Below are 25502 nucleotides of genomic sequence, written 5' to 3'. Positions count from 1 at the left end.
AATGATAGAATGATAATTATTCCTACATACAATCAAAGTAGTAAATCAACTTTGTACTGGGAATTAAATTTTGTCCATTGCCTTTTTTCAACAAAATTACAATTACTCTTATTTTTGTTCGTGGTTTTCCAAATGGTGTTTAGTATTCTCATTGGACTCTAATTAATTCGAAAAGTACTCTCTTCCAAGGCATCTGTATAAAATAATTCAAAAATAAAGGGAATTTCTTTGCCCGTTAAAATGAGATAACCCATCCCAACCATATGGTAACTTATAACAATATGAAAGCTTAGAAATATCCAGCAAAAAGAATACGAGTTAGCATATTCAACACCATCAGGTATTTCTATACGTCTACGAGTATATGCTACTAGTGTATAAATATATTATAAATACATGGCGATTTTTACTTCGCTTTGCCCTTCCCTTTTCCTTTCTTTGCTTCAAGTTTGGCTTGGATACGAGCAGCTGCTGCGGCCTTGGCTTCTTCTCTCTTCTTCTTCTCCTCCTCCTTAGCTGCAGCTGCCATTTCTCTTTGCTTCTTTAGTTCCCTGTTTAATACAGTGCCAACAATTGTTTTGTCGAAATTCCATTCAATTGAAACCATGTTTTTCGAGCTAACAGAAAGAGAGAGATCACTTACTCCAGCCTAGCCCTTTCATCTGAAGCGCTGCTGACACTAGAACCTTTACGTGGTCTACAAGCCACCAGCTCAACCTCGAAAACAAGGGTTGCCCTGTATTAAGATGTTTCAAACTCAGCAATTAGATTACCACAAAGAACACCGTCCGGCCCAGCTCAAAACATTGATTGTCTTGCTACCAATCAACGTCATGTTGCTTTAACATGCTGGGAGTGCTGGAATTACATGGAAGTTGGTCTTACTGACTTGATGAGATGGAAATGCTAAAAAGGATGCCCAGGTAAGGTGAAGTCAATCTACAGAACCCTAGGCTCCCAGACCGGTTTAGAGTTTCACCATTTAGTAGAGGGACTTTATTTTGAATGGTTCAAAGTGGACCCATGATCATTTTCCTAATATAGAAACATTGTTGTTTTTATTCCCCTTGCTTAATAGAGTACATATGAATGTTGGGATCAGGAGAAGGAGCACGAATTCTCTTCTTCAGTTAAAACCTCATAACGGAGACACATCCAATATTTAAACTTAATGGTTTTAACTTTTAAGTTCTTAGAACTAAGCTTATCATACTCCCAAAGTTATGAATTGGAGTTTAATATATGTTCATTTTAGTGGGTTTGCATAAATATATCTATGTTCGGTGTCAATCGCACCTGAGGGTACTATCAGCTATTTCATGACAAGAGACGCTTGCAGCATGTAAAAGAGATTTACAGAGTTAACTTACTCAGGGGGAATATCTGGTGGGGACCCAGCACTTCCATAGGCATACTCTGGCTTGCAGGTAATTACAGCTACCTCCCCAACCTGGAAGATCAAATTAAAAAAGGTTGAGCAACCTGGAAGATCAATGTACAACCACCGCAAGTTAAAGAGCATATCGACCTTCATGGTCCTCAGTGCAAGATCCCAAGCCTTAATAACAGAACCAGTGCCTATCTCAAAGGAGAAAATTGTATTATCTTCACGGGTAGTATCAAATACTTCACCAGTATCAGCAAGAGTGCCTTCATAATGAACTGTTTTGTTACCAAAAAACAGGAAAAGATTAATATGCTGAATCTTGACTAAGATGTAGCTATTTCAAGAACTATTAAAAAGAAATATGCGCTATTTAGGAACTAAGAAAATGTGATTTTGAAGATGAGATCGCTGAAACAAGATAGATGGTACGGACAAAATGGTCATTTTCAATATTGGGATCACAAAACAGAGTACTAAGCTTAAATTGAACTTTTTCTTTTAATTGTTGCCAGAAGAGAATTAGTGCAGGCACTGAGACTACACTAGTAGTGCATAGGTCAATCCAGGGACAAAATTACCTGGTTTTCTAATACAAAATATTGATCGGTGTCTAGTATTTCAGTCACAAGCATTAAGGAGTAACAAAATTTAGAAGCTTATGTATGTAAACATGTAATTTCCAGTTCATAAGTAGAAGAGCACAGTTTGAGACTTTCTCCAGGTAAAAAAAGACCTCAGATTATGAGGTTATCTCAAACAAAACTTTCCTCAACAGTTACACTTGTCAAAATCTAATAATGATCACTCTTGAATTAGGGATGGAATACTATTACGGCATTTGAATTATCCGCTGAACTTCATGACGATGGATGCAGAATAGCTGGAGCTCCCAATTGAGGCCTAATTTATAGCAGTAACTGTATTAAACGTACTAACAGTGACTTTTGAGGAATTATTGCTTCAAAATTCAGATCTTTACACCTCTTTTTATCCAATTCAAGTCTCTCACTCAATTTTTCTTTCTTTGCCATAAACTACATTCTTAAAGTATTTTAACCATCAAGTTTAAGAAGAAAGAAGGCCTATTTGCTTTTCAACATCAGCATATCCCAGATTTTGAATAGCTATACTTTCTCCACTTACCCCAATAAATTAAGCAATATGTTTTGCTTTCCTCTTTGATGTTACAAGGAGCACCCTTGCCTTGCAAAGAGGCAGTAACTACAACACTCTCCCCTTGCAAAGTATTGACATCTGTACACCCATGAAGTAACGGTATACACATCTTGTTCTCTTAAGGTTCTATGATTGTAGAGGTTGGATTATTTAAAACAATGTTTGAGAGAGGTGATTATTGAGCATACCAATGAAGGAAGACACAACATGTATTTACAGTGTCAAACAGCATGGGTGAAGGATGTAATGGCATGAGAGCTACAGTTACACGGTAAAGGCTCATTACGCATTCAAGTGTTATCCTAATAACTGTACAAGTAGCCTGTAATAAGAGACATGCCAAAAAGAAAATGAGAAAAGTGAATGCAACAGAGACAGACAACACAAAACAGAAAGAATGTAGAAGTTTTATGTTAAATGTCAAAAGCAAGCTATGTGACCCATACCATCAACAAGAGGAAGACTCTCTGAGGGAGCAATAGCATCAGGTTTGGATCGTTGCACAATTTTCTTCATAACACCTCCATCTCCAGTTAAATCAATTGCATCACCCATGTTATATAACTTTTCAGCAACCTGGCTGGTAAAGAACATCAAGTCAAGTCATGAGCAGAGGAAGTTATTCACATTATATAAGAAACTAACTGCTTAAACCACACAAAAAAGGGGGAAGGAAATGAATGGGAATGTTATGAGAAGGAAATAGTTAAAGAACAATAGTTTTTTTCCCGTAAACGGCATTATGGGAGAATTTATCTACATCAAAGACGTATTTTCACTAAATATGCAAATGTTCTAAAACTCAACCAGCTTTAAATCATCAAACAGAAACTAGACCAGCATAATGAAGAATGGCAGGACAAAAGAGAGAGAGTTACGTAACACTTTATGTAAGATTAATGGGCATGGCTGGAACTTTTGAACTGCAAAGTTATCATATTTCTCTTGCAAAGCCTATAACAACTCAACTACTAGTTTGACCAACAATTATTTCTTTCAGCATTTTTTAACTTTTTCCCTTTTAATAATTATAACGTGGAATTAGTCGAGGTGCGTGAAAGCTGGCCCGGACACCACGGTCATCAAAAACAAAGAAATTTATAACATGGAAGTTCTGTAATGACAGTTCTTTTTCCTTTTTTGTTTGAATTTCTCATTTTAGATCATTCTTTCTGACCTACTAAGAAACTCACAACCCTAGCAACAGACCGCGGATAAATTCTCAATGTGCACAAGGTCCATGCAGTCACATGAACTCCTTGTTGGATAACCGACAAATTCCAGAGAGACAGTGATGCGCAATTCGAAATTCACTGGGTAATGATCCCCGCCCTCTACCCTTCTCCACTCAAATACCTAGCTTTTGATTGCAATCACATGGACCCCTTCTCACCCATACATCCCACAATCTGACCCCCACTTCATAGCTAGCCATATAAGTGAAGACAAGGGGGGAGTTCACAGCTGGGAAATGTTTATATGATTAATATATAATCAAAATAAATAGAATTTATCACTACTGACAGCTAATTATATTGAATAATCTTTTACGCAAGTCAATGGGGAAACTGAAATTTCATTCTCTTTTCTTTTGGAATTCTCTCTCATTTGCGGCCAATAATATGCTGACTCCAAGAGAGCGCATGTGCCTCGTTTCCCCGGATGATCAGCCCACTTTATATCATAACATTCCTTTTAGAAGAGTGCGCCTTAAGTTGCCCCATTTTGGCACATAGACGCAGCTTTCTGAAGGTTTTTTGGCAGCTCTCTATCCACTCCCAAGGACGGTTCTACTTCAACAAGTAGACCTAGAGATAATTACACAGATCTAAAGCATCTACTTTGATACATGAAAACTCTGGAAGTGTTTTGCCAGCTGAATTTCACCAAACATGCCATATGCCTTCCTTTGTTGAAACATAATTTGGGAATTATCCATGTCGTTATTTGAGCTATCAAGTGACTTGCACAAAATGTCCTACTAAAAAAACCCTTTTATCTTTTTCAATCTCCTAATAAATTCATTTCTACAAAGTACGAATTATACACCTAATATGTACTTTCTAATGATAAAATTAATACATACAACAACAATAACTACTACGCCTCAATCCCCAATTGGTTGAGGTCGGCTATATGAATTGTCCATATGCATTCTAATCTAAATCTAACATTGACATACCAAAAAATTATCTTTTTATAGAGAAACCAAACATCAAATCTTTAATAGTCAACGGATGATTGAAAATTGATCAATCGTCCTTTAAAAAAACAGATTAGAACACTGTCAGAAGCAAAAGTTGGCAGTGCAAGTTAACATGTAAACATAGACACAATCGAATCCAGTATTCAAACTTTATGAGTTCAACCTTTAAGATACTTAGCATTGAACTCATTGTATTTCTAAAATTATGAGATTCGACCTACTATTGGTTACAATTTGGTAAACTTCTACTAGGTTCAGATGAATTCGAAAGTAAAACTTCTACCAGTTCAGAGTGCAAAAAAAATTGCAATCAAATTAACCATTTGTATTCTACCATTAACAATATAATGCACAAAAAAATGTTAGGTTTTCCTTCTCAGGAGACAAAAAGAGATAACTTACAGTTCAATTTCGCCGGAGATTAAAAAAATTAAACGGCAGAGGAGAGTTACTCCGGTGTCATCTGAAATTGGACGGCAAAATCAATCGGAATTCGGATCCCAAATTGGAATCCAATTGCTTGTTGTAAACGCAAACAAGCTAAAAGAGGACTATGGGCTTGAAATCCATAAGCCCAACTCACAGGCCCAATCACAATATTATCAAACAAGGGAAAATTACCCAAATTACTATTGTATAGATTTATTTTAAAAAATGGAAATTTTCGCAAATACCTACTATAATAAACTTAATTATGCTACATAGCTACTATTTGCATATTTATGGGTTGTAGCTACAGTTTAAGTTGTCTCGTTTGTACAATTCGCGGGTTTGTATAATTTGCGAGTACGTTTGTATAATTGAGATTTTTTGTATAAACTCGAAATAACAAATTTATACAAACACAAACATCTGAACTTTAAGCAGTTATACAAATTATATTATACAAAATTTATACAAATATGCGAATTATACGAACTCAAAACTCATGTAATTATCACTGAATGTTGGTCGTGAGTGATAATTAACTAAACCTATAGCTATGGTGACTAATTAACTAGTATATGTTTGATTAACCATGTATTTTCCCTTAAGAATCACCAATATTTGTTATGGAAGGGATAAGATCCTTCTATTCTTAAGTTTGGATCTTTCTTCCATCTTTGAAAATAAAAAATATTTCCACAGAGAGTGTTTTTGCATCCCCTATTAAACTTAATTTTTGAAATTTCAAGATAGAATTTATTTATTTGTCTTGGAGGAAAAAAATAGTATTTATATGTCAACTATAATATCTTAAACATGGTATTTTTTGGATTTTGTCCCATATTTTCACTAAGATTATTCTTTGTAAATGCTTCGGAAGTCCTTCAACCGTTTGAAAAAAAATTATGAATAAGTTTCAAATGACCAACAAGAGTTGTAGTTAAATAATAACTATTTATTTATTTTTAATTAGATGTCTTGAATTTGAATACTAACATGTCATCACTTTTGTTAGGAAGCTCTTAAATCCCCCCTCCCCCAAACCCAAAATTGGTAGATAGTGCAAGTAGAGGGCTTAACCCGCCTTTAAAGCAACACTTAGTAAGTGTATGCTCACTCGAAAGTTCAAAGAGCTTTCCTTCATTTGCTTCACGAGAGCCGCACAACAAAAAATAAATTTTATTTAATCGAATTCCAATAGAAATACTAAATATCAAAGAAAACCAAATTAAAAAAGTTCAAATGTCATAGGTCATTGGAAACCAATACATATTAGGTCAAGGAGCTTTACAAGAAGGTAATTAGGTAATGAGGAATCAATATCATTTTGGATCCAATCAACTTGGTGACTCACATCCAACACCTTTTGTCCAACAAAAAGCAACTTAATGGACCATGGCTCAAATAATAGCCCACCAACTCATTTATTAAGGATGTTACACACTAACCATAATAATCCATTATAAATAAAGGATAAACTTGTTTGATCTCGCGATTTCGATCCACACATTACATTTAATATTTTACAAAAATTACAGAACAGATCGAAGATATATAATTTCATAACATATTTATATTTATATATGTGTATTTGTATATCTAAAAATCCTAGTTATTACTGCGCACAACATACATATAAGTGATATACATATTGTTGGCTACACATACCGTTCAACCTCTACTTTAAAAAGTAAACATCGCAAACATATATATACGATCGATCACACAAATATACTATCACTACAATCAAATACTATATTTGCATTTTTTTCAATTAAGATAAGATATTATATGCGCGGAATAGATGAAGTTCAACATAAATGAAACCCACAAGGCATTGTCCATGTGAACATAAAGGTCTAGTAACAGTAGAGAGTGACTCATGGATTTTACTACCAATTTTTTAGTAAGTTGGCTAAAGAAAAAAATTCACCTACCCAATCATAATATATTACCATTATTGGTATACACTCTATATAACAAAATAAGCATAACGATAGAAATCGAATATCAAATAAAAAAATAAAAAGATATATATATATTTTAAATTAGAACTATTCTGATGGAAGAAATAGTAAATGCTTAGTCAATAAAGCAAACTATATTTATTGCAAAATTGGCCCCCCATCATAGTCCATTCATGTTGGGGTGGTTTCAATACATTGACCCCAAAGTCTTTAATGAATACAATGCATAAAACATGAATAAGAATTGAGAGTTGCATGTGCTCAATTAAAATCAAACTTCCCATTTTAGGTTATAGTTTTATTTGCTCTTTTCCCATAATTTTCTTATACCTAAGTAATTTATCAAGAGTCACATCTCATTTTCTCACCAAGAAAGAAAAAAAGAAAGAAAAAGAAGAGGAAATAGTGACCAACAACTTGTGTTGCTAAGTAATAAAAATTCATGGATGATTTTATTTGACGATTAATTATTATTTTTTAAATAATAACTATGAGCTATATAACAACCGATTTCATAGTTAATTATGTTTTTCGTTTACTTTTATTTGTCCATTATTTCAAAAAATAGATTCACTTTTACATATCAACAAAGAGATGATTATTCGTTTACATATTTTATCCTAATTAGTATAAGTTATTTATCTACCAAATCATTTTTCAAAATCTAATATTCTTAAACATCAATTTATATATGAGAAATAATTAATTTATACACTCAAAATGAAGTACGTGACCTTATGATCTCTTTATTAAACTAGATATTTTATGTATATATTTTTAAAAATTGATATGATATTATCTACTCTCTAGTGATATCCACGTTATAAAAATATTAAATAGTGCATTTGATTAGACGTTAGTCATGCTTAAAAAAGAAGTTCGCGAAACAAGTTATATGTATGAAAGTATGAATAAAGAGAACAAGAAGTGATGGTTATCATGTTTGCTAGTTTTTAAAGAAAACGACAAGAGGTCAAAAACATGTTGTATTATGTTTGGTAGTAATTTTTTTTTGTATTATATATGAAATTGATATAATAGTTGATTTGTAACTTATAAGTTATTAAGAAATTTATATATTATTTTATGTAGAATAAGAAATTGAATAATTAAACTCTACATAAAAGAATGCATAAATTTTTCCAATAACTAATTAATTTTTTATTATTAATTAATATCTTCCTAACCATCTTATTTTTGAGAAAATCAAATCCAAATTAAGATAGCTATAGCAAGTCTTCACAAAAAATGACTCGTGAAGATATTCCAAATTTAGTTGGTGTCAATGAGTCATCAGTTTTTGTATTATTCGAAACATTTTTTTCTATTTATATTTTTTTGTTTATAAAAAAATAATAATCTCTGTTTCAATAAGGTTTTGGAAAATTCGACTTTCCATAGGGTAAGAATAGAAATCTTTCTTAAAAAAATGAAAACTTTCATAGTGTTTTCTTTTTATTCAAAGTAAGAAATTTATTTTCCCGAAAATAATGAACGTTCACTTATTAACCATTCATTGTTTTCGAAAAATTTCATTTTTACAATAGAAATTAATTTCACACGTGAGGTCTATGAAGAGAGAAATATACACAAATTTTATTTGTTTTATGTATAAGGTAGAAAAGTTATTTTTACTATACAGACAAAAAATAACTATCAACGTGACACGACGTAAATTTGAATTTATTTTTTTGTTAGCTTTTGATTTTAAAAGAGGATTGTAACTTGGATCGATATCTCGTATCTTTTGTTTTGTTGTAGTGTGAAATTCTCACAACTCTTGTTTCGAGTACGTACGCTCAACGAAATCTTGTTAAAAGTTGTCATATCATTTTCTTCCTTTTTACTCTATTTTATGTAATTGCGTGTTAGTTAAAATCATCTAGTGTCTTTATAATAAATATAAATAAAAATTGAGGATAAAGTAAAGAAAATTAGGGAATGGGATTAACTATAAAGTGATGAATCGAATATTCATAAAAAATAAAATAATCAATCAATTAAATTATTAATTTTTTTTAATTAGCTAACATCTTAATTAATTTTCATAAAAGAAACATTTACTCTCTAGTTCAAATGATATTGAATTCTACTATTTATATGTAATAGACGATATAATTTGGAAAAGGCTCAAATATGTCATTGCACTTTCAGAAAAGACTCATTTATGTCATCCGTTAAAAATTTGGCTCATCTCTGTCATTGTTGTTAAAGAAAAGACTCATCCATGCCTTTTTCTTAACTCTAATTTTACACAACCATTTTTGACACCCCAAACAACGTTTTAACGCTTTCCAATTGAAGTGTTTGGATCAAATACACTCTTTTTGCTTCTTCTTCCTTAAAAACACCAAGAACACATTAAGAACATAAACAACTCCTAAATTTTCAACATCTTCAATTCTTCACGAAGATATTGAAAATTTGGAAATTGTTAATGATCTTTATCTGTCTTTGGTGTTCTTTAAGGACGAAGAAACAAAAAGAATACATCTGATTCAAAAACTCCAATTGAAAAAAGTGTTAAAAGTTGTTTGGAATGTAAAAAATGATTTTATAAAATCGGAGTTAAGAAAAAGGCATGAATAAGCATTTTCTTTAACAGTAAGACATAAGACAAGTCAAACTTTTAACAAATGACACAGATAAACTTTTTCTAAAAGCTCAATAATATATTCAAGCCAGTTCCTATATAATTTTATATCGAGTTGAAAATAACAAGTTCAGTTAAATTAAATTTTATATGTATTATGTATAGAGAAAAGAGACAAAAAAGATAGGATATGGGGTCATTGAATAGGGTTAAAGGGAGGATTGATGGGAAGAAGAATGAAGAATCCCATGTTGTGATCTCGTGAACCTTTGTCAGCCAAAAACAGTGTGTGTACATTTCCCAATACAATTAGTTTATTACTCTCCATTTTAAAATATTTGTCATGTTTTACGTTAAGAAAATCAATTTAACTAATATTTTTTTTGTGTGTTTATTTGAGTTAACTCTTATACTAAAAATACAATTTTTCTTAATACTTGTCAATATTTAGTAAATTATGTTTTTTCTTAAATACTATTTTATTATTAAATAATTATCTGGACTCTTAAAGAAATAGTGATTATATTTAGATTTTCAAAATTTAATCAATAAGGTAATTAGTCATGTGAAATAAATGTTAGAGAGTCAAGTCCGCATAAGTTTATGTGTTTGATTTATCAAAAGTTAAATGTGATTAGTATTTTAAAAACGAAGTAAGTATATATAAATGTTATTTAACTTACAATAATACATAGATTAGTTGTTAATCTTTACTAAATCAGTAACATTTTTACTAAAATAAGACCTATTTAAACTAAACCACTAAGTTGATAAACTATATTTTTTGAATTTGGATGCATGTTGAATATTTCGTATATTTGTATAACTGATAAAGTTAGTTACATAAGATTTGAGACTTTTTTGTATATCTGTTGTGAATGTGTATAAAATACAAATTTTTACATGGAAATAAATTCATTCATTGCACCTATTAATTTATTTTTATTTTTAAAAAAAAAGATGCATCACCCCAAACCACAAGATTCATTGTAAAAAAATTTCTTAAGAGGAAACAATAAATAAAAATAGCACTAAAAAATTTAAAAGCAAGAAATATATAATAATTTTGCATTTAAATAAACTTATATTTTATCTACTCACTTCCCCTACAAAATCTCATTTCTCGATCTAACAAGACATATCGTATCAAAAAGATTTTGGAGATACAAAATAAAAGGTAAAAATTATGTATGTGGTATACCAAAATATTCAATGTTCAAGGGGTAGAATTACAATATATTTTCATATACTTCGACTCAAAATATGATTTTTAAATTAAGTTTCAAATAATATGCAAAAAGAGCTTTTACATAATGACAACATACTCAAAATGATTCTTAAGTGAGATTTGCGGAGAATGAATGTATGCAGACCTCAATTATTAATAAAACTTTTATATATTTTCGTTAATTCATGAACAAGATCTATATATTCGACATCTTAAATATTCATGTAATTAACTCAATAAATAAAACAAAAAACAAAAATATGCCTAGAAAAAATTAAATATTTTTATCCAATATATAAAAGAGGAAGGTCAAAGTGGTCCATTAATGGTCAAATCCCTGAAGAATTCAGAAGAGCGGTGAACATCGAGCCATTTACTTCTCCAGCTATAGCCTATTTGCTTCTTTGTTTTTTTAATAATTAATTATATTCTTAATTTTAATTTTTTTTAATAATAAAATATTAAGATCATTAAATTGTTATTAACACTAAAAAAATTCAAAATAACAACAATCTATAACTAGTCCATTCATTTCTATTGTCCACAATCATCAATTACTATCAACAACAACGATCATCCTTAATCACAATCATACGATAGTTCATCACCAGGCTTGATAATTACTATCACTGATGTTATCGACAATTATCAATATATGAAGCATCATTTTATATTATTAATTAATGTTACCATCTATTATAAATATCATATATCATCAATTACTATCATAAATTATTAACGTCAACCATCATTACCGATAGCTACTAGTCACAATTATCCATCTCTAACACCTTTTATTAACTGCCACTGTAATCAGCACCCACAACTACTATGTATCACTAACCTCAACAACCATATACTAAATTTTTTAAATTATCTTATTGTTATTATACTATTATGCTATTAATTAATATTTAATTAAAAACAATAATTTATATTAGAAAATTAGCACATATGATGCACCTGCAAACATGGGTGACTGTGGGAATCACTTCAATTGTCAAGCTTACATCAAGCACACGAATCTTACAGAAAAAAAATAAAATAAAAATAATAATAATAATATATATATTACTTTTTAGTTAATCAACATCCAATAGTAGGATCAATTAGGGTAAATTTGCACCCAAATAAATCAACCAAAATGAATAAATCAAATTTAAAATATCAATTATTTTCGTACGGAAAGAATTAGGGATTATAATTTCGATTTCAATTCATGAGAATATAAGATACAAGAGAGTTCCGATTAGTCGAAATTATAAATAGTTAAGAGAAATTTAATATAATTTTGATCTTATATACACATTATTATTTTCATCTAAAAGAGGGTTCGAATGAATTTCTTTGCTTCCCCATCCCTGGATTGAACGGACAAAGAAACGGTAAAACTTTTACAATAACAAAATAACCAAAAGTATAGTAAGGATATATCACAAATCTTATGCCGATTTTAATGATAGAGAAATTATTTTTAATAAATTCGAGTCAAAAGAAATGAAACCAAAAAGGATGTTATTTTCAAATATCTCACTCAAATGTACATGTGATTCTTTTCAAAATGAAATTGTCTCAAAACAAATTGGAACAAAATATAAGAAATTTCATTTTTCAAGCTCAAACATAAAATTAAAAAAAAAAAACACTTAATAATAGTGTGAAATATCTGAACAATACACATCTTGTACAAATCTCACCAATTATATTCATGTGATAATGGAAAAAAAATAACTATGAAATTACACACATAGATTCAACATTACCAACATTAAAAAATTACCCTTTCTCCTTCAAAATTGAGAATAAAATCTCAAAAAAAAAATCTAAGATACAAAAATAAAAAACAAACCATAGTATTTATTTATTTATAATAATAATAATAACAATACAAATTCTTGTAAGTATGTTATTTACATCTTTTTTTTCTCTTCCTTTCTCGGACGCTGGAAAAAAATTTCTTGAAAACCTCATCAAGGTACTATCTCATAGAAAGCAAGAGAAAAATATATATCTAAAAAAAAAAAAAATCAACGAGAGTTGCGGGGAATAGTAAGTACTCTTTTATCTGTAATTAAAAATCTCGAGTTTAAGTCATGAATATGAAATCTTCTTTTACTTGAAGTGTAGAAACCCTAATATGAGATTTTCCGGCGCAGATTATTTATCCACTTCAAGTATCTCGGTAATCACGCCAACAAATAAGCATAGTAACACAACGCCTCATAATATAGAACTTTGCTCTTTGTTCTTTGACTAAATTAGCACATTTTCTTGTAAATGCACATCTTTTATGATGAGATGATGAATTTTTGAGGAAATTTGATGATGAATTTGAGGTTTGTTTTTTGGAGAGATTACATTTGTCAATAGAATTGTCTAAAGCCATATGAAGAAATTAAATAGAGGAAAATTTGAGGGAAAAAATGAAGTGATGAGAGGGTTTAATGATCTATTTTTGGGATTTTGGAATTTTTGATTATGAAGAAAAATTTGGAGATTTAATTAATGGGGATTTTTTTTTGAAGAAGAAGAGATGATGAATTTTTTGAGAGTTGGGAGTTTGGAAAGAGGCAACTAGGGTTAGTATTTATAACGGGGTTATTGTTTGAGGGATGGGTTTCGTTACGAGTCAGGAGCGAATTCAGAATTTTTAGTTTATTGATAATTTTCTTTTGATAAAATATGAGATTATTTTAATTTATGTTTGAGTAAAAAAAAAAATTCGATATGTGTAATTTTGAAATTATTTATTTTGATCTCGATTAATGTTATTTTTATACCACACATATTGGAGATAGTAATATGAAAAATCTTTTCAAGAAGATAAAACAAAAAATTAATATGGTATTAAAGTTATAGATAGCTTATTTTTTAATTTAATAAATTAGAGATTTGTGTGATAAAACTATATTTACTAAGTAATTTTATCATTTTTTAATTTTCATTTTTTTTTTTTAATTACTCTAGCTTTGTTCATTTCTGTGATACTTTTCTTTTTCTTTTTTCTTTTTCCTTTTAGTCCTTCTGAAAGATAATATTTTTTTAATATATATATTTAATAGTAATAATTTTAATTTTAATCAGAAATTTTAAAAATCTTTTGTTATTCTTTTAAACTTTTGCTGAGTCAAACATTATTACATAGATTAAATATAAATTAAGTACATAAACTTGTTTACAAATCAGATAAACTATAAATCCAAGGTACCAATAAGAATTATGATGACGTAATAAATATTTATTTATTTTTAATCAATAATCTGAATTCGAGCTTTCTAAGATACATGATCACCTTTATTTGGGTGTGTTTTACTTTTATTGTAAAATTTCTCAAAATGTAAATTCAAATTTTAATTAAATTTTAATATAATTATTAAATATTTAATGGTGAAATCATAATTTTCACTTAAAATTTTAAAATTATAAAAAAGTAAACACATAGAAAATTATACATAAAAATAACTTCAAATATTTATAAATAACATAATTTTCAATCAAATGAAATTCAAATAAACCCTTTAATTCTATCTGACTTCGCCCTAACAAACATCGATTTTTTTTATAAAAAAAATCATGAGAGGGGGTGACCGACTATTGTTGTGATCAGCTGGGACCTTCATTGCATTGAGAGTACCACCATTTTAAATTTACCCTATTTTGTAAAAAAAACAATTGAGCATTATTATATTATTAGTACTTAATGAGTATATTGATAAGAAAAAAACAAAAAAAAAATGTGGGTTCCCAATGTATACGTCATGAATTTAGTTAAATAAAGTGAAAGAGGTAATTAATGTGATAATAACAGGCAAATCCCACTGATGAGCTAAGGGTGCTAGCCCTACACTTCTCAGTCTGTCATTTTCTTATATATAACACACAAGTAATTGAAGTACAAAAAAACCTACAACACACCTTCGTTTTGAGCCGATAATTTATCAGAAATAATTTTTTTCTTAGCGTCATATAAATTAGAAGTAAAGTTTGTGTATATTTCATTCTTCATATATATCACTATTTGTATGATTAATCTAGATATATATATTGTTATTATTGTATAAGAATTTCATATTATAACAACTATGTATATGTATATAGTTCGTAGAATTTCATTACTTTGTTTTTTGTGTTTCCGTATGTATGATGTTGTTTGATTAAATTAAAAGTAAGAAAATATCTCAATGAACTTATTTTGGAATTGAGTTGCGTCCAAAATTAAATGCTCATATTGTTAAATATTAAGAGTATTAATTAATCCTATTTTTATAGTATTGCATTTATAGTCATGCATCAGTTGGTATCAGTGATAAACTGATAAAGAAAATTAACTAAGTGGTGCATTAATTAAGAAAGCAGCAGGTGAAAGGTGATGTATGCAGTACGTAATTAGGGCTGGCAAAATGGTTTAAAGAAATTTTTTAAATTAAAAATGAATCAAAGATGAATATTATTCACTAAAAAAATATATTTTGATGAATAATATATACATGAATATCCATATAATAATCGATAGCTATTAGTCTCCTTGTTATTGCTAATGATATATGTAATCATAGGAGTGAATTTATTTTGATTTTTAGCTTGTGCTCTCACTTAATATAAATATTTATATTTTCATCAATCAACTCATTTTTTATTTGTGTTAAATATATGCATACTAAAAGCAAGTTTATATGCTCTTTTTACGTGGGCGGAGCTACATTGTTAATTCTTAGGGTGTGTCAGAAAATTACACAATATATGGGTCAAAATTTACTTTATATATATATATATAATATTTTAGAATCAATAATTATCTGTAGCATAGTGGTAAGAGTATGCTTGAAACAAAACAATTCACATGTTTGATTCCTAGAGTTCACATTTTATTTTATTTTTAATTATGACTTGCTTAAAATACGTAAAATATATTTTTTTTAAAACACACAATTTTAATATGAAATGAGCTCAAAGTTTAAACATCATTCATGAATTATTTGGCTACGCCATTGTCTTTCTATCTAATATAATATTACATTATAGATTTTTGATTAATAAACATGGTAGTTGGGGCATTCATATTTTACTACTAGAGATAAAAATTATTAAATTTATGAGAGACGAACAATTACGAAGTATTTATTAGAGTAAAACAAAGTAATTTTTTTTTTGTTAATTGTTGGCAATGAACAGTGTGATAGACAAGACCTCTACCAGGCTTTCTTTTACAGTTCTGAGTATTTTATAGGCACCTATTTAACCAGAAGATTTTTTTAAAAAATGCAGACTGAATATGAGCCACATGATTTTTGAAATACGTATCTTCCACAATTTTCACAAAAAAAGCCAAATAAAAAATGAAAACCAAGAAAAGCCAACAAAAAAAAAAAATCAGAAAAAAACAAGTGCATATGGATTTATTAATGGTGGGGATATAATTAGTGGAGTGCTGATTATTAATTAAAAGGGAAAATGATTTAAACTATTTTTAAATTTATACGAAATTTAAAATTTTTATCCTCCAAAAGATAATCTTGAATCTATTTCACTTGTTACGAAAATAGCTCAAAACCGATTTTTTCCCCATTTCGTGCCTGGTATATACATTGAAGCTCGATTAAATTTGAATTAGCGTTGAAAAGTTTCATGTCGGGGCAAATCGCTCCCTAACAAAGGAGATTTCATACCCAAAGGGACTCGAATCCTAGACCTCTTGATTAAGGTGAATGAGTATTTAACACTACACTACAATCTTCGACCCTTGTCGGTCAAAACCACCCTTTTTAGACTAATATAATAACATATCACTTTTTTTATAAGAAAAATAATAATTAGCATTTATAGTCAAAAAATTGTAATTTTCATTCCTAATTAAATCAAAGCAAGCTACTAGTGGATTTAGTATGTAAATTTTATAAGTCCAACCTATAAATTAGAATTGTACTCGTTATATTTTGAGTATTATATACTGAACATATTTATTATTTATTATAATTTTAATAAACTGTTACACATAAATCTATATTACGAGTCAAAGTGTTAAAAGTCTAAATCAACCGAGTAATATAATATTGCATTTATCCCGGCTTACACAATGAATATATATAATTTCCCTTCTCCTTCACTCTCATTAGCTTTTCGTCAATAGCTTAAGCGATAGTTAAAATAAAATGAATCGAAAGAAGTATAAAATACGATGAAGAGCTGAACTTTGAATCCAATTCAACCATACAAGTAAGCTCACGAAAGGAAAATTGTTACAAGTATATAAGGAGACTACGCATCCATCAATTATCAATATGGATAAATCAACATTTGATTAAATATGATCTTTGTAATAAGTATTAAAAAAAATTAAAACGTCAATTAAAATAAAACCGAGAAATATAAAGTCAATTTATAATTTATTCTTTCCCATGCGTAGCTGGTCAACAATCAACATCCATATTAGCTTTCTAGTGCATATGCTAGATAAGAGTTGTTTCTAGTTGCTTTCAAAAATTGTTAACCATCAAATTGATGCAGATGGGCATATTTAGTGCCCGTTTGGATTGACTTATTTTAGGTGCTTTTAAGCCAAAATGATTTTTAAGCAGTTTTGAAGTGTTTGGGTAAAATTAAAAAGTGCTTATAAGCACTTATTTTAAAGCCAAAATAACAAAAATAAGTCAAAAAACATAAGTTAGAAATCCTAACTTAAGGGCCTGTTTGGATTGGCTTTTGGCTTATGACTTATAAGCCAAAAGCCATAAGTTAAGGATTTCTAACTTATGACTTTTGGCTTTAAAATAAGTGCTTATAAGCACTTTTTAACTTTACCCAAACACTTCAAAACTGCTTAAAAGCTATTTTGGCTTAAAAGCACCTAAAATAAGTCAATCCAAACGGGCATTTATGGCTTTTTGCTTATAAGTCATAAGCCAAAAGTCAATCCAAACAGGCCTCTGCAATTAATGAAAGTTATATGAATAAGTAATTATGTATAAATTAAAAAAATTATAAATATTTAATCATAAATTTAATTATTATTATTATATGGAGTATTAACTTAACATTGTTTCAAAGAGATTCGTAAGGTTTAAATTGTAAAAATTATCAAAATTCTAAATTCATCATCTGAATGTATATTTAAAATTTTAAACTAGTTAATAAGAACAATCATAAAGGTCATTTGAAAATAGTCTCTATCTTCACGAGATAATGATATGATCTACGTACATTCTATTCTTACTGTATCTTACTTGTTTATTGATAAGAACGATCACTTTGTCACCTATGCACATGACTTTTGTGTGTGTGTATCAGTGTATATATAGTTGCATAAATAGTTATGATAACAACGTTAATTTATATCCTTTTATTAACAATTAAAAAAATACCATCAAAGTGGTGAGGCATATGAGGTTGTTCCTTTCATAACTAAAAATTTTGTTTCAAGTCTGAGTTTGAAAAATATTCTTGATAGGAAATGCTATCATTAAATGAACTCTATCTGATGTAAATTTAAATTGATCGAAGTCTAATATAAATATTAAACGTCTAATAAAAATTGAATAAAAAAAAGCAAAAATAAAAAGAGATAAGTAGGGCTTATATCTTGTACTCTTTTACTGATCCATCCAACACAAATAGAGGCCCACCAATGACTTATCAAATGGACATCATCAATTATGAGTCCTATCCTATTTTTGGGCCACTTTAAGCACTTTTATGTTTGTGTGGCTACTCATGATTGGCCATATTTTTGTATAATTAAGTAAACAAATTTATTTGAATTCAATATTCTCCATATAAAAATAATTGCATGTGTAAGAATTTATCACGACAAAGAGTAGGTTTGAATTGTTAATTAATTTGAAATATATAATAAGCTTAATAATTTAAAAAATTAAAATTATATTCTGAATTCATCTTTGTTTGATGATTCTATCGTTGCATGATTCTCCAATTCCTTTGATTTATTGGAGGCATGAAAAACGAAGGTCCAGTAGGCTTCATCGGTTTGAGAGGATGAATGATGAATTTGACTGATTGGTTATAGATTCAAGTATCCTTATATTTCGATGTCAATTAATTACTTATTTATAGGTTATTATGAGTTGAAGATATATCGCGTCAGATTAAAAAGATAAATGATGAATTTGAGTGATTCATTATAGGTTTAAGTACTGAGCATCTATTGACATGTTTATCCTTAATTTCGATGATAATTACTTATTGTAAGCTATTATGAATAAAAGTCATGTCGCTCTCACACATTTATCCTTAATTTCAACGATAATAACTTATTCATACAACGTTCATTAATGGTTCAAATCATTTTTTAAAAAGGCGCATCAAATTTATTTAAATTTATAATGAAATAGTACTATTTCTTATATCTTCAATACAAATTAATCTGTTATAAAACTTTACTTATTATTTATTAAAGATTACCAATCAATTTCAACTAACATGATCTGGATTTGTCTTTTTACTAATTTTTAAAGAAACCTAGATTCATGTTCATTTGCTTCTTTTTTTTTTCCTATTCCGGTCAAAAACCAATGATAACTTGTCGGGAAAAAATAAAATAAAATAAATTGAAGAAAGAAAAATAGAAAATTATAAGTAGAACAAATTTGTCACAGACAGAAATCTATAGTTATAATAATTAAGATTCTCTTTGACTAGCATATTAAATAAGAATGCACATTATAGTTAAATAAAAAGGCTTAATTCATTATTAACCCCGTAAATACTTTCGTGGTTAAATTTCATTTAGACGTTTGAATTATGATTTATTGTAATTGGTTTGAACATATAATAAAATGTTTATATTAGATACTTTCATATTAAATTTTGAATTTATTTTTAATCATGTTCTCAAATTTCATTACGTTGATAAGTTAACCCCTAAAAATATGGCACTCCCATTGTGCTGAAACTCTATCTGTCCTAGTCTAAAAAAATGATTTTACCATTTAATTTTCGGGTCAACGAAGAATTTAGATAACCTCTTTATTTTGTAAAAATTCAGACTCCCTAACTCTGTTCTGATTGTACTAGTTCTACATTAAAAACCTTATAATATTTTTATATTTTGAACATTTTTTGTGAAAAATCTGACTATTCTTATGCAAGCCATAGTTGGCAAATATCTCCTCCAATTATGAAATTAATCTCATTGTATTAAACAAGAGCTAAGATCAAGGAGAAATCACTATAAATAAAAGTCTGATTAATTAGTTGATTAATTGATAATTATGAAATCAGATTGCATGCTGACAACAAACAATAAAACCAGCCCAATGATTTTGTGTCTTTCTTTGTCTATTAGCTCAAAGATTAATTTCTCTGTCATAAATTGATGATTAATTAAATTAACTTTGACCGTATCTAATTTAATTCTAGTTGCTTAATTTATTTTTTGTTAACCTACTGTGATAATTAAGTGAATTTTAGAAGATGGTATATTCTCACATGGAAGCATGTGCCAATTGTTACCTATAGTCTTAATTGTTATACATAAAAAGAGAGTAACAACTTTAGGGTGCTTATCGAGCGGTTCAGTGCAATTTTCGTATGTAACGATTTGATATATTGATTATAAATTTTTAAGAGTGTTAAATTATTATCAAAATAATAAGATATTGATTGATTTGATTTGGCTTAACCACTATTCTTCGATTATCAAGTTTATTTGATTAATAAGTACACAATGCACCTTGTCTAAACCAGTGGCGTAGCCACATGGTGGTCAAGGTGTCCAATTGAACACCCTTCGTCGGAGAAAATATCGTATATATAAGCAAAATAATATACGAAATGATTAAATAACATATTTTGGATATCCTTAACATAAGATTGTTATAGCCTAGTGGTTTCACATCCTTGGAATGAGGAAGTGCTCGTGTGTTCAAATCTCACTAGTTCTACTTTTTTATAAGAGTTTTTGTTGTGCCATTTCTGGACACCCTTTGTGAAATTTCTGACTCCGCCACTGATCTAAACTAATCGAATCTCACTAGTTCTATTTTTTTAGAAGAATTTTTGTTGTGCAATTTCTGGACACCCTTTGTAAAATTCCTGACTCTGCCACTGATCTATACTATATCTAATTAATTCGACAATGACTAGTAGCAAATAATAAAAGAGAAGATGTGTACGAGCGTGTTTGTTCAAGTTATCAAAATCAACTTATTTTGATTTTTTGAGAAGGACTTCTTATTAAAGGTGCTTTTGAAAAATTACTTTGGAAGAACAACAATTTATGGTTGACTAAATCATGAGAATAATTTTGTTAGTACTTTGTATTTGGCTAAATCATGAAAACTATTTTGTTAGTAATTTATGTTCTGACATATACTTTTGGTGTTACTCAAATTCTAGAAAATTTTCGAATTCAATTTCAGTTTTGGAATTTTTCAAAATTTTATTGTCAAACGTGATCTTTGGAAAAAAGTTATACTCCTCAAATTCTTTCAAAATATCAATAGATGCATATCGAATTCTTCAAAAATAAAAGTATAATTTTAAAAAATTCAACACGAATACAACGTCAACAATGAAGAGTCTGAATAACAAAAAAAGTAAAATATTTATAGCCAAACACAAACTAAATTATTTTTCTCCTACTTATAAGTTTTTTATATAACCTCTTTTTTTTTTTTAAAGCTTTCATTTTTATTTTATTTTTTCCTCTTTTAGTGACTCGACCCATCAGCCATATATAATCATATGCTAAAAGTTGAAAACATTAATGTTTCCAATATAAAGTATGTACATACGTTGTTTTTATTTTATATTATTTGCAGTCTGAATCTGATAACAAAAACACAGACTTCTTTTTATGTTGCCTTAAACTACAACTACTCTAGCCGTTTTAATTAACGTGTTCACATTCCTTTTTTAAAAAGATTAATTTATATCAACATAAATATTATTTGGATAAATGATTAAATTTACTTTCTAAATTATGTGAAATGTATTAACTTTGTTTTTTTAATTAGTAAGTAAGAGTTAAATAAATGTCTTTATCTTTATTAGTTGAGGTTAAATTATTTTTTGTATTCTGCGATAAAGAAATACATTACTTTTAAATGAAGGATAAATTTGAAATAGTTATGTTGTACGTTTGATTCTTTTGCATAGTTCAAAGATAAATTTGATCATTTTATTTAATTTTGAGTTTTAAATTTTTTTCTTCCTTTTTTTTTCCGCTATTATATTTATCTCCAATCACCTTTGCTTCCATATTTTTCTTTTTCACTCTCTTCCGTCACTTTATTATCACCATGAAGAAATGCGCTAAATAACTTGAACATGCAGTATAATTATTTTAATACATATGTATAACTAGATATAATATAATATATGCTATTTTTATTGTTGGTTTTACTACAAGTCAATGAGCTACTAAACCTACAAATTATCAAACCCCACTTGTTTTCGTCTTTTAGCCTTTTATATCTCATGCATCATGCCTGCACTCTTTTGAGTTTTCGAATCTAAATCGGTTATTAATATTTGAGATCGGTATTTTTAATATAATTCAAAATTTATAAAATTTAAATATTTGTTCGATTTTGAATGCTATCTCCTTAGATAAATGAATTTTACGTGATATAATTAATTTGATTAAAAATTAATTAAGTTAGTAAATTCCGAATAGTACTACATGATTAATTAAGATATTATAAGGGTCAACTAATCAAGATCTAGATGCTTAGTGGATTGTCTCAATTATAAGGTTTATTTAATTTGATTATCTTGTTACTCTAATTTGTCGTTCTTGGTCATGATCTTATAAGTTGATTGTCTAGTTTTTCCACTATTCTTGTACTAAAAAAAAGTTTAAACATTGAAGTATACTTAAAACAAGGGTTTATACTTTGCATACACTAATTATTGAAAATCTAGTGTCCCACAATATAAAGCTTTTCTTAATTAGTGATCCACCAATATGGATCGTGATCGAATGTTTGAGATTATTTCATCCTTAATTATTAATTAGAGCTGTCAAGTTCAAGTGCTTTTCGGTTGAAAATGACACTCTTAGAAATGAATTCTAAATTCAAATTTAATTGAATTTTAATATGAGTATCAGATACCAAACAAGAAATAAAAAAATAATAATTAGTGATCCATTTGATTAAAGACTGATCTAAGTATACCTACTAGGAATCAAGCTTTATAGCATACGGCGCACATTATATATATATTATATTTTGCTCAAAAAAAACAAATTGTTGTATTGTTAAATTCTTCATCTACATACCCTTGATTGGAAATTGATCTTGTTTTCAATTAATACAAAGTAATCACTAGTTAATTATATTTTTAATTTAATAAAAATAATTCCACTAAAAAGTCATATAAGAAACAACATTGGACGAATGTGTAGGTATTATAATATTCTTGATCATATTTACATGATATTTTTTTAATTAATATTACTGTTTTTATATATGGTCCCATGTGGGAGACATTGTTCACAAACTTGACAAAGTGTTCGTTTTAAAAAGGGATTCAAATCTATATTAAAATTCGATTAAATTTGAAATTTATGCTCTGATTAAGGATGAAAGAATTCTAATCATCTCACCATAACTTATGTTAATCTACTTGTTTGAGTTTGTTTTAAACAATAATGACACTAATTAACTTTCCTTTGTTTGATAAATAATATTTTTGATCGTCCAACTTCCGATAAAGTTTGGACTTAATTAGTCCTAATTGTAATCTCACTATTAATAATAGAAGCTTTTTCCATTACGAATTAATAAGAAATTTGTATTATAAAATACATATAATTTTTCTAACAAATTTAAAAAAGTTTGATGGGAAACATAAATTTTCAATAATTCGGAAGTAATTGTTTTTTCATATTTATGTCCAGATTAATTTGTTTGTCCTATAAACCTTTCCTTTTAGTTTGTTTCAAAACAATCTCTCTTTTCCTTTTTGATAATTTTTTAATTTCAACTTTTCACGTGATATGTTTAAATTTTAAAGTCTCAAAATCTGCATATATCTTTAAATTATGATCATAGGATTCAAAAAAGTGGTTGAACACTGATTAAATTTAAAACCTTAGTTAAGTATTGATTAGGAAAAATGGTTATTATTAGACAATTTATATCGAGACTAATTCAAAAAATTGCTATTATTAGCCAATTTCCCCCAGTTTTTTTTTTTTTTTTGAATATATAGAGGTTTTCCTTAATTTTTCCTATAAGCCAAAGAAATCCTAATCCTTCATTCTTTTTTTTTTTATCAGCTTTGATTCATCCTTTCAATTTCGATTGAGTTTATCTCAAAATCAAAATAAGAGGCTCAAACCATTTCTTCTGAGTCCTTTTCAAATTCAATAGATATTGATTGATAGTATATTTCATTATAATTCTATGATTCAATATATATGTTTTTCTTCCATAACGTCCTTTAGGGAAAATCCAGCCCATCCAAAGGAGTACTATATATACATAAGTTACCTCTAGTTTAAAAAAATTACACACAATATCACTTTTAATATTTATATCATATATTTTAAAATATTTAATCACATACACAAATTCCTTACATACGGTAATGAATAATTATCTTATAATTTAAAGTCCTTAATTAATGGTAACTTATCAATTCAATTTGAAAAAAAAAAACTCGAAACTTACATATACAAAGGAAGAAATTGATGAAGAGTACAATAATAGAATTACTTGGATTTATAATTTTATTATTTTAGAAAAACTTGTTAAAATTGATACATGTATCTGAAGAGTCTCAAAAAGGCAGAATTACCTGATTTCACTTTGTATGTAAAGGCTAAACAGGAAAATTAAATAAGTACTACGAAACATTTACTTGAAATTTTGAAAAACAGACTGTAGAGACTTCCACTGAATTTGGCACTTGCAAAGCCAGCTTGGTAATTGGTTGAGGGTTAGTTAATGTGTTGGGTTGTTAATTAGTCAACAATTAATCCTTTAATTAAGGAAATAAGTTACACTCTCTTTAATTTAAATTAATAAATCGTGTATCTCGGCTTTAAAACTGTTAGATACATGTATCTCATCATTTAATGATACATGTATCTCGAGGCCAAAATATGGTATAAAAAGTAATATTACAAACTATCGGAAAATCTTAATAATTAGGATTTAAAGTAGTGAGATTTATGTAAGATGCCCAAATCCAAAAGTAAAATAGACATTTGGGCCTTAGTATTTGGGCCGCAACATTTGTCCTTCTTTAGAATCTACATCGTAGTTTTAAGGCCCAAAATTTATTGAGCTGGACCGGTTCAAGTCCTTTGATTTTGGGCTTATCCAAAACAAATATTAAAACGAAAAATTACACATTTGATCGCATGTCCAAAAATATACATATAATAGAAGTTTGGGCCCAATCTTGAACGATTGTTTATGTCAAGTTTTTATAAATTAAAGGGAAAATTGTATATAATAGCAAACTATTAATTCAAATTAAATGTTATAAATATAGTTTGATTTAATTGTACCCCATAACAAACTATTGCTATTTAACCTCTCTCCTGGTGA

General features: G+C 28.2%; 1 protein-coding gene across 3 annotated transcripts in view; it reads right to left on the bottom strand.

The window, feature by feature from the left end:
• Positions 1 to 246: 246 nt before the first annotated feature.
• Positions 247 to 25502, bottom strand: part of LOC125854672 (peptidyl-prolyl cis-trans isomerase FKBP20-1) — a 225780-nt gene continuing 200524 nt past the window's right edge. The window contains exons 1-6 of one of the 3 annotated variants that reach the window (XM_049534258.1): positions 5172 to 5353; positions 3010 to 3143; positions 1529 to 1662; positions 1371 to 1450; positions 644 to 736; positions 247 to 551 (exon numbers count right to left, since the gene is read on the bottom strand). In XM_049534258.1, the coding sequence (XP_049390215.1) occupies positions 407 to 551; positions 644 to 736; positions 1371 to 1450; positions 1529 to 1662; positions 3010 to 3118 (561 nt within the window). In that variant the 5' untranslated portion in view covers positions 3119 to 3143; positions 5172 to 5353 and the 3' untranslated portion in view covers positions 247 to 406. Of the gene's footprint in view, positions 552 to 643; positions 737 to 1370; positions 1451 to 1528; positions 1663 to 3009; positions 3144 to 5171; positions 5354 to 25502 lie in introns of those variants that run through there. The other 2 variants (XM_049534257.1, XM_049534259.1) reach the window with 2 other exon arrangements.

This window comes from Solanum stenotomum, chromosome 2, assembly GCF_019186545.1.
Source record: "Solanum stenotomum isolate F172 chromosome 2, ASM1918654v1, whole genome shotgun sequence".
Lineage (NCBI taxonomy): Eukaryota > Viridiplantae > Streptophyta > Magnoliopsida > Solanales > Solanaceae > Solanum > Solanum stenotomum.
Note: the sequence above shows the minus strand (reverse complement) of the source record. Positions and strands in the feature narration are given on the sequence as shown.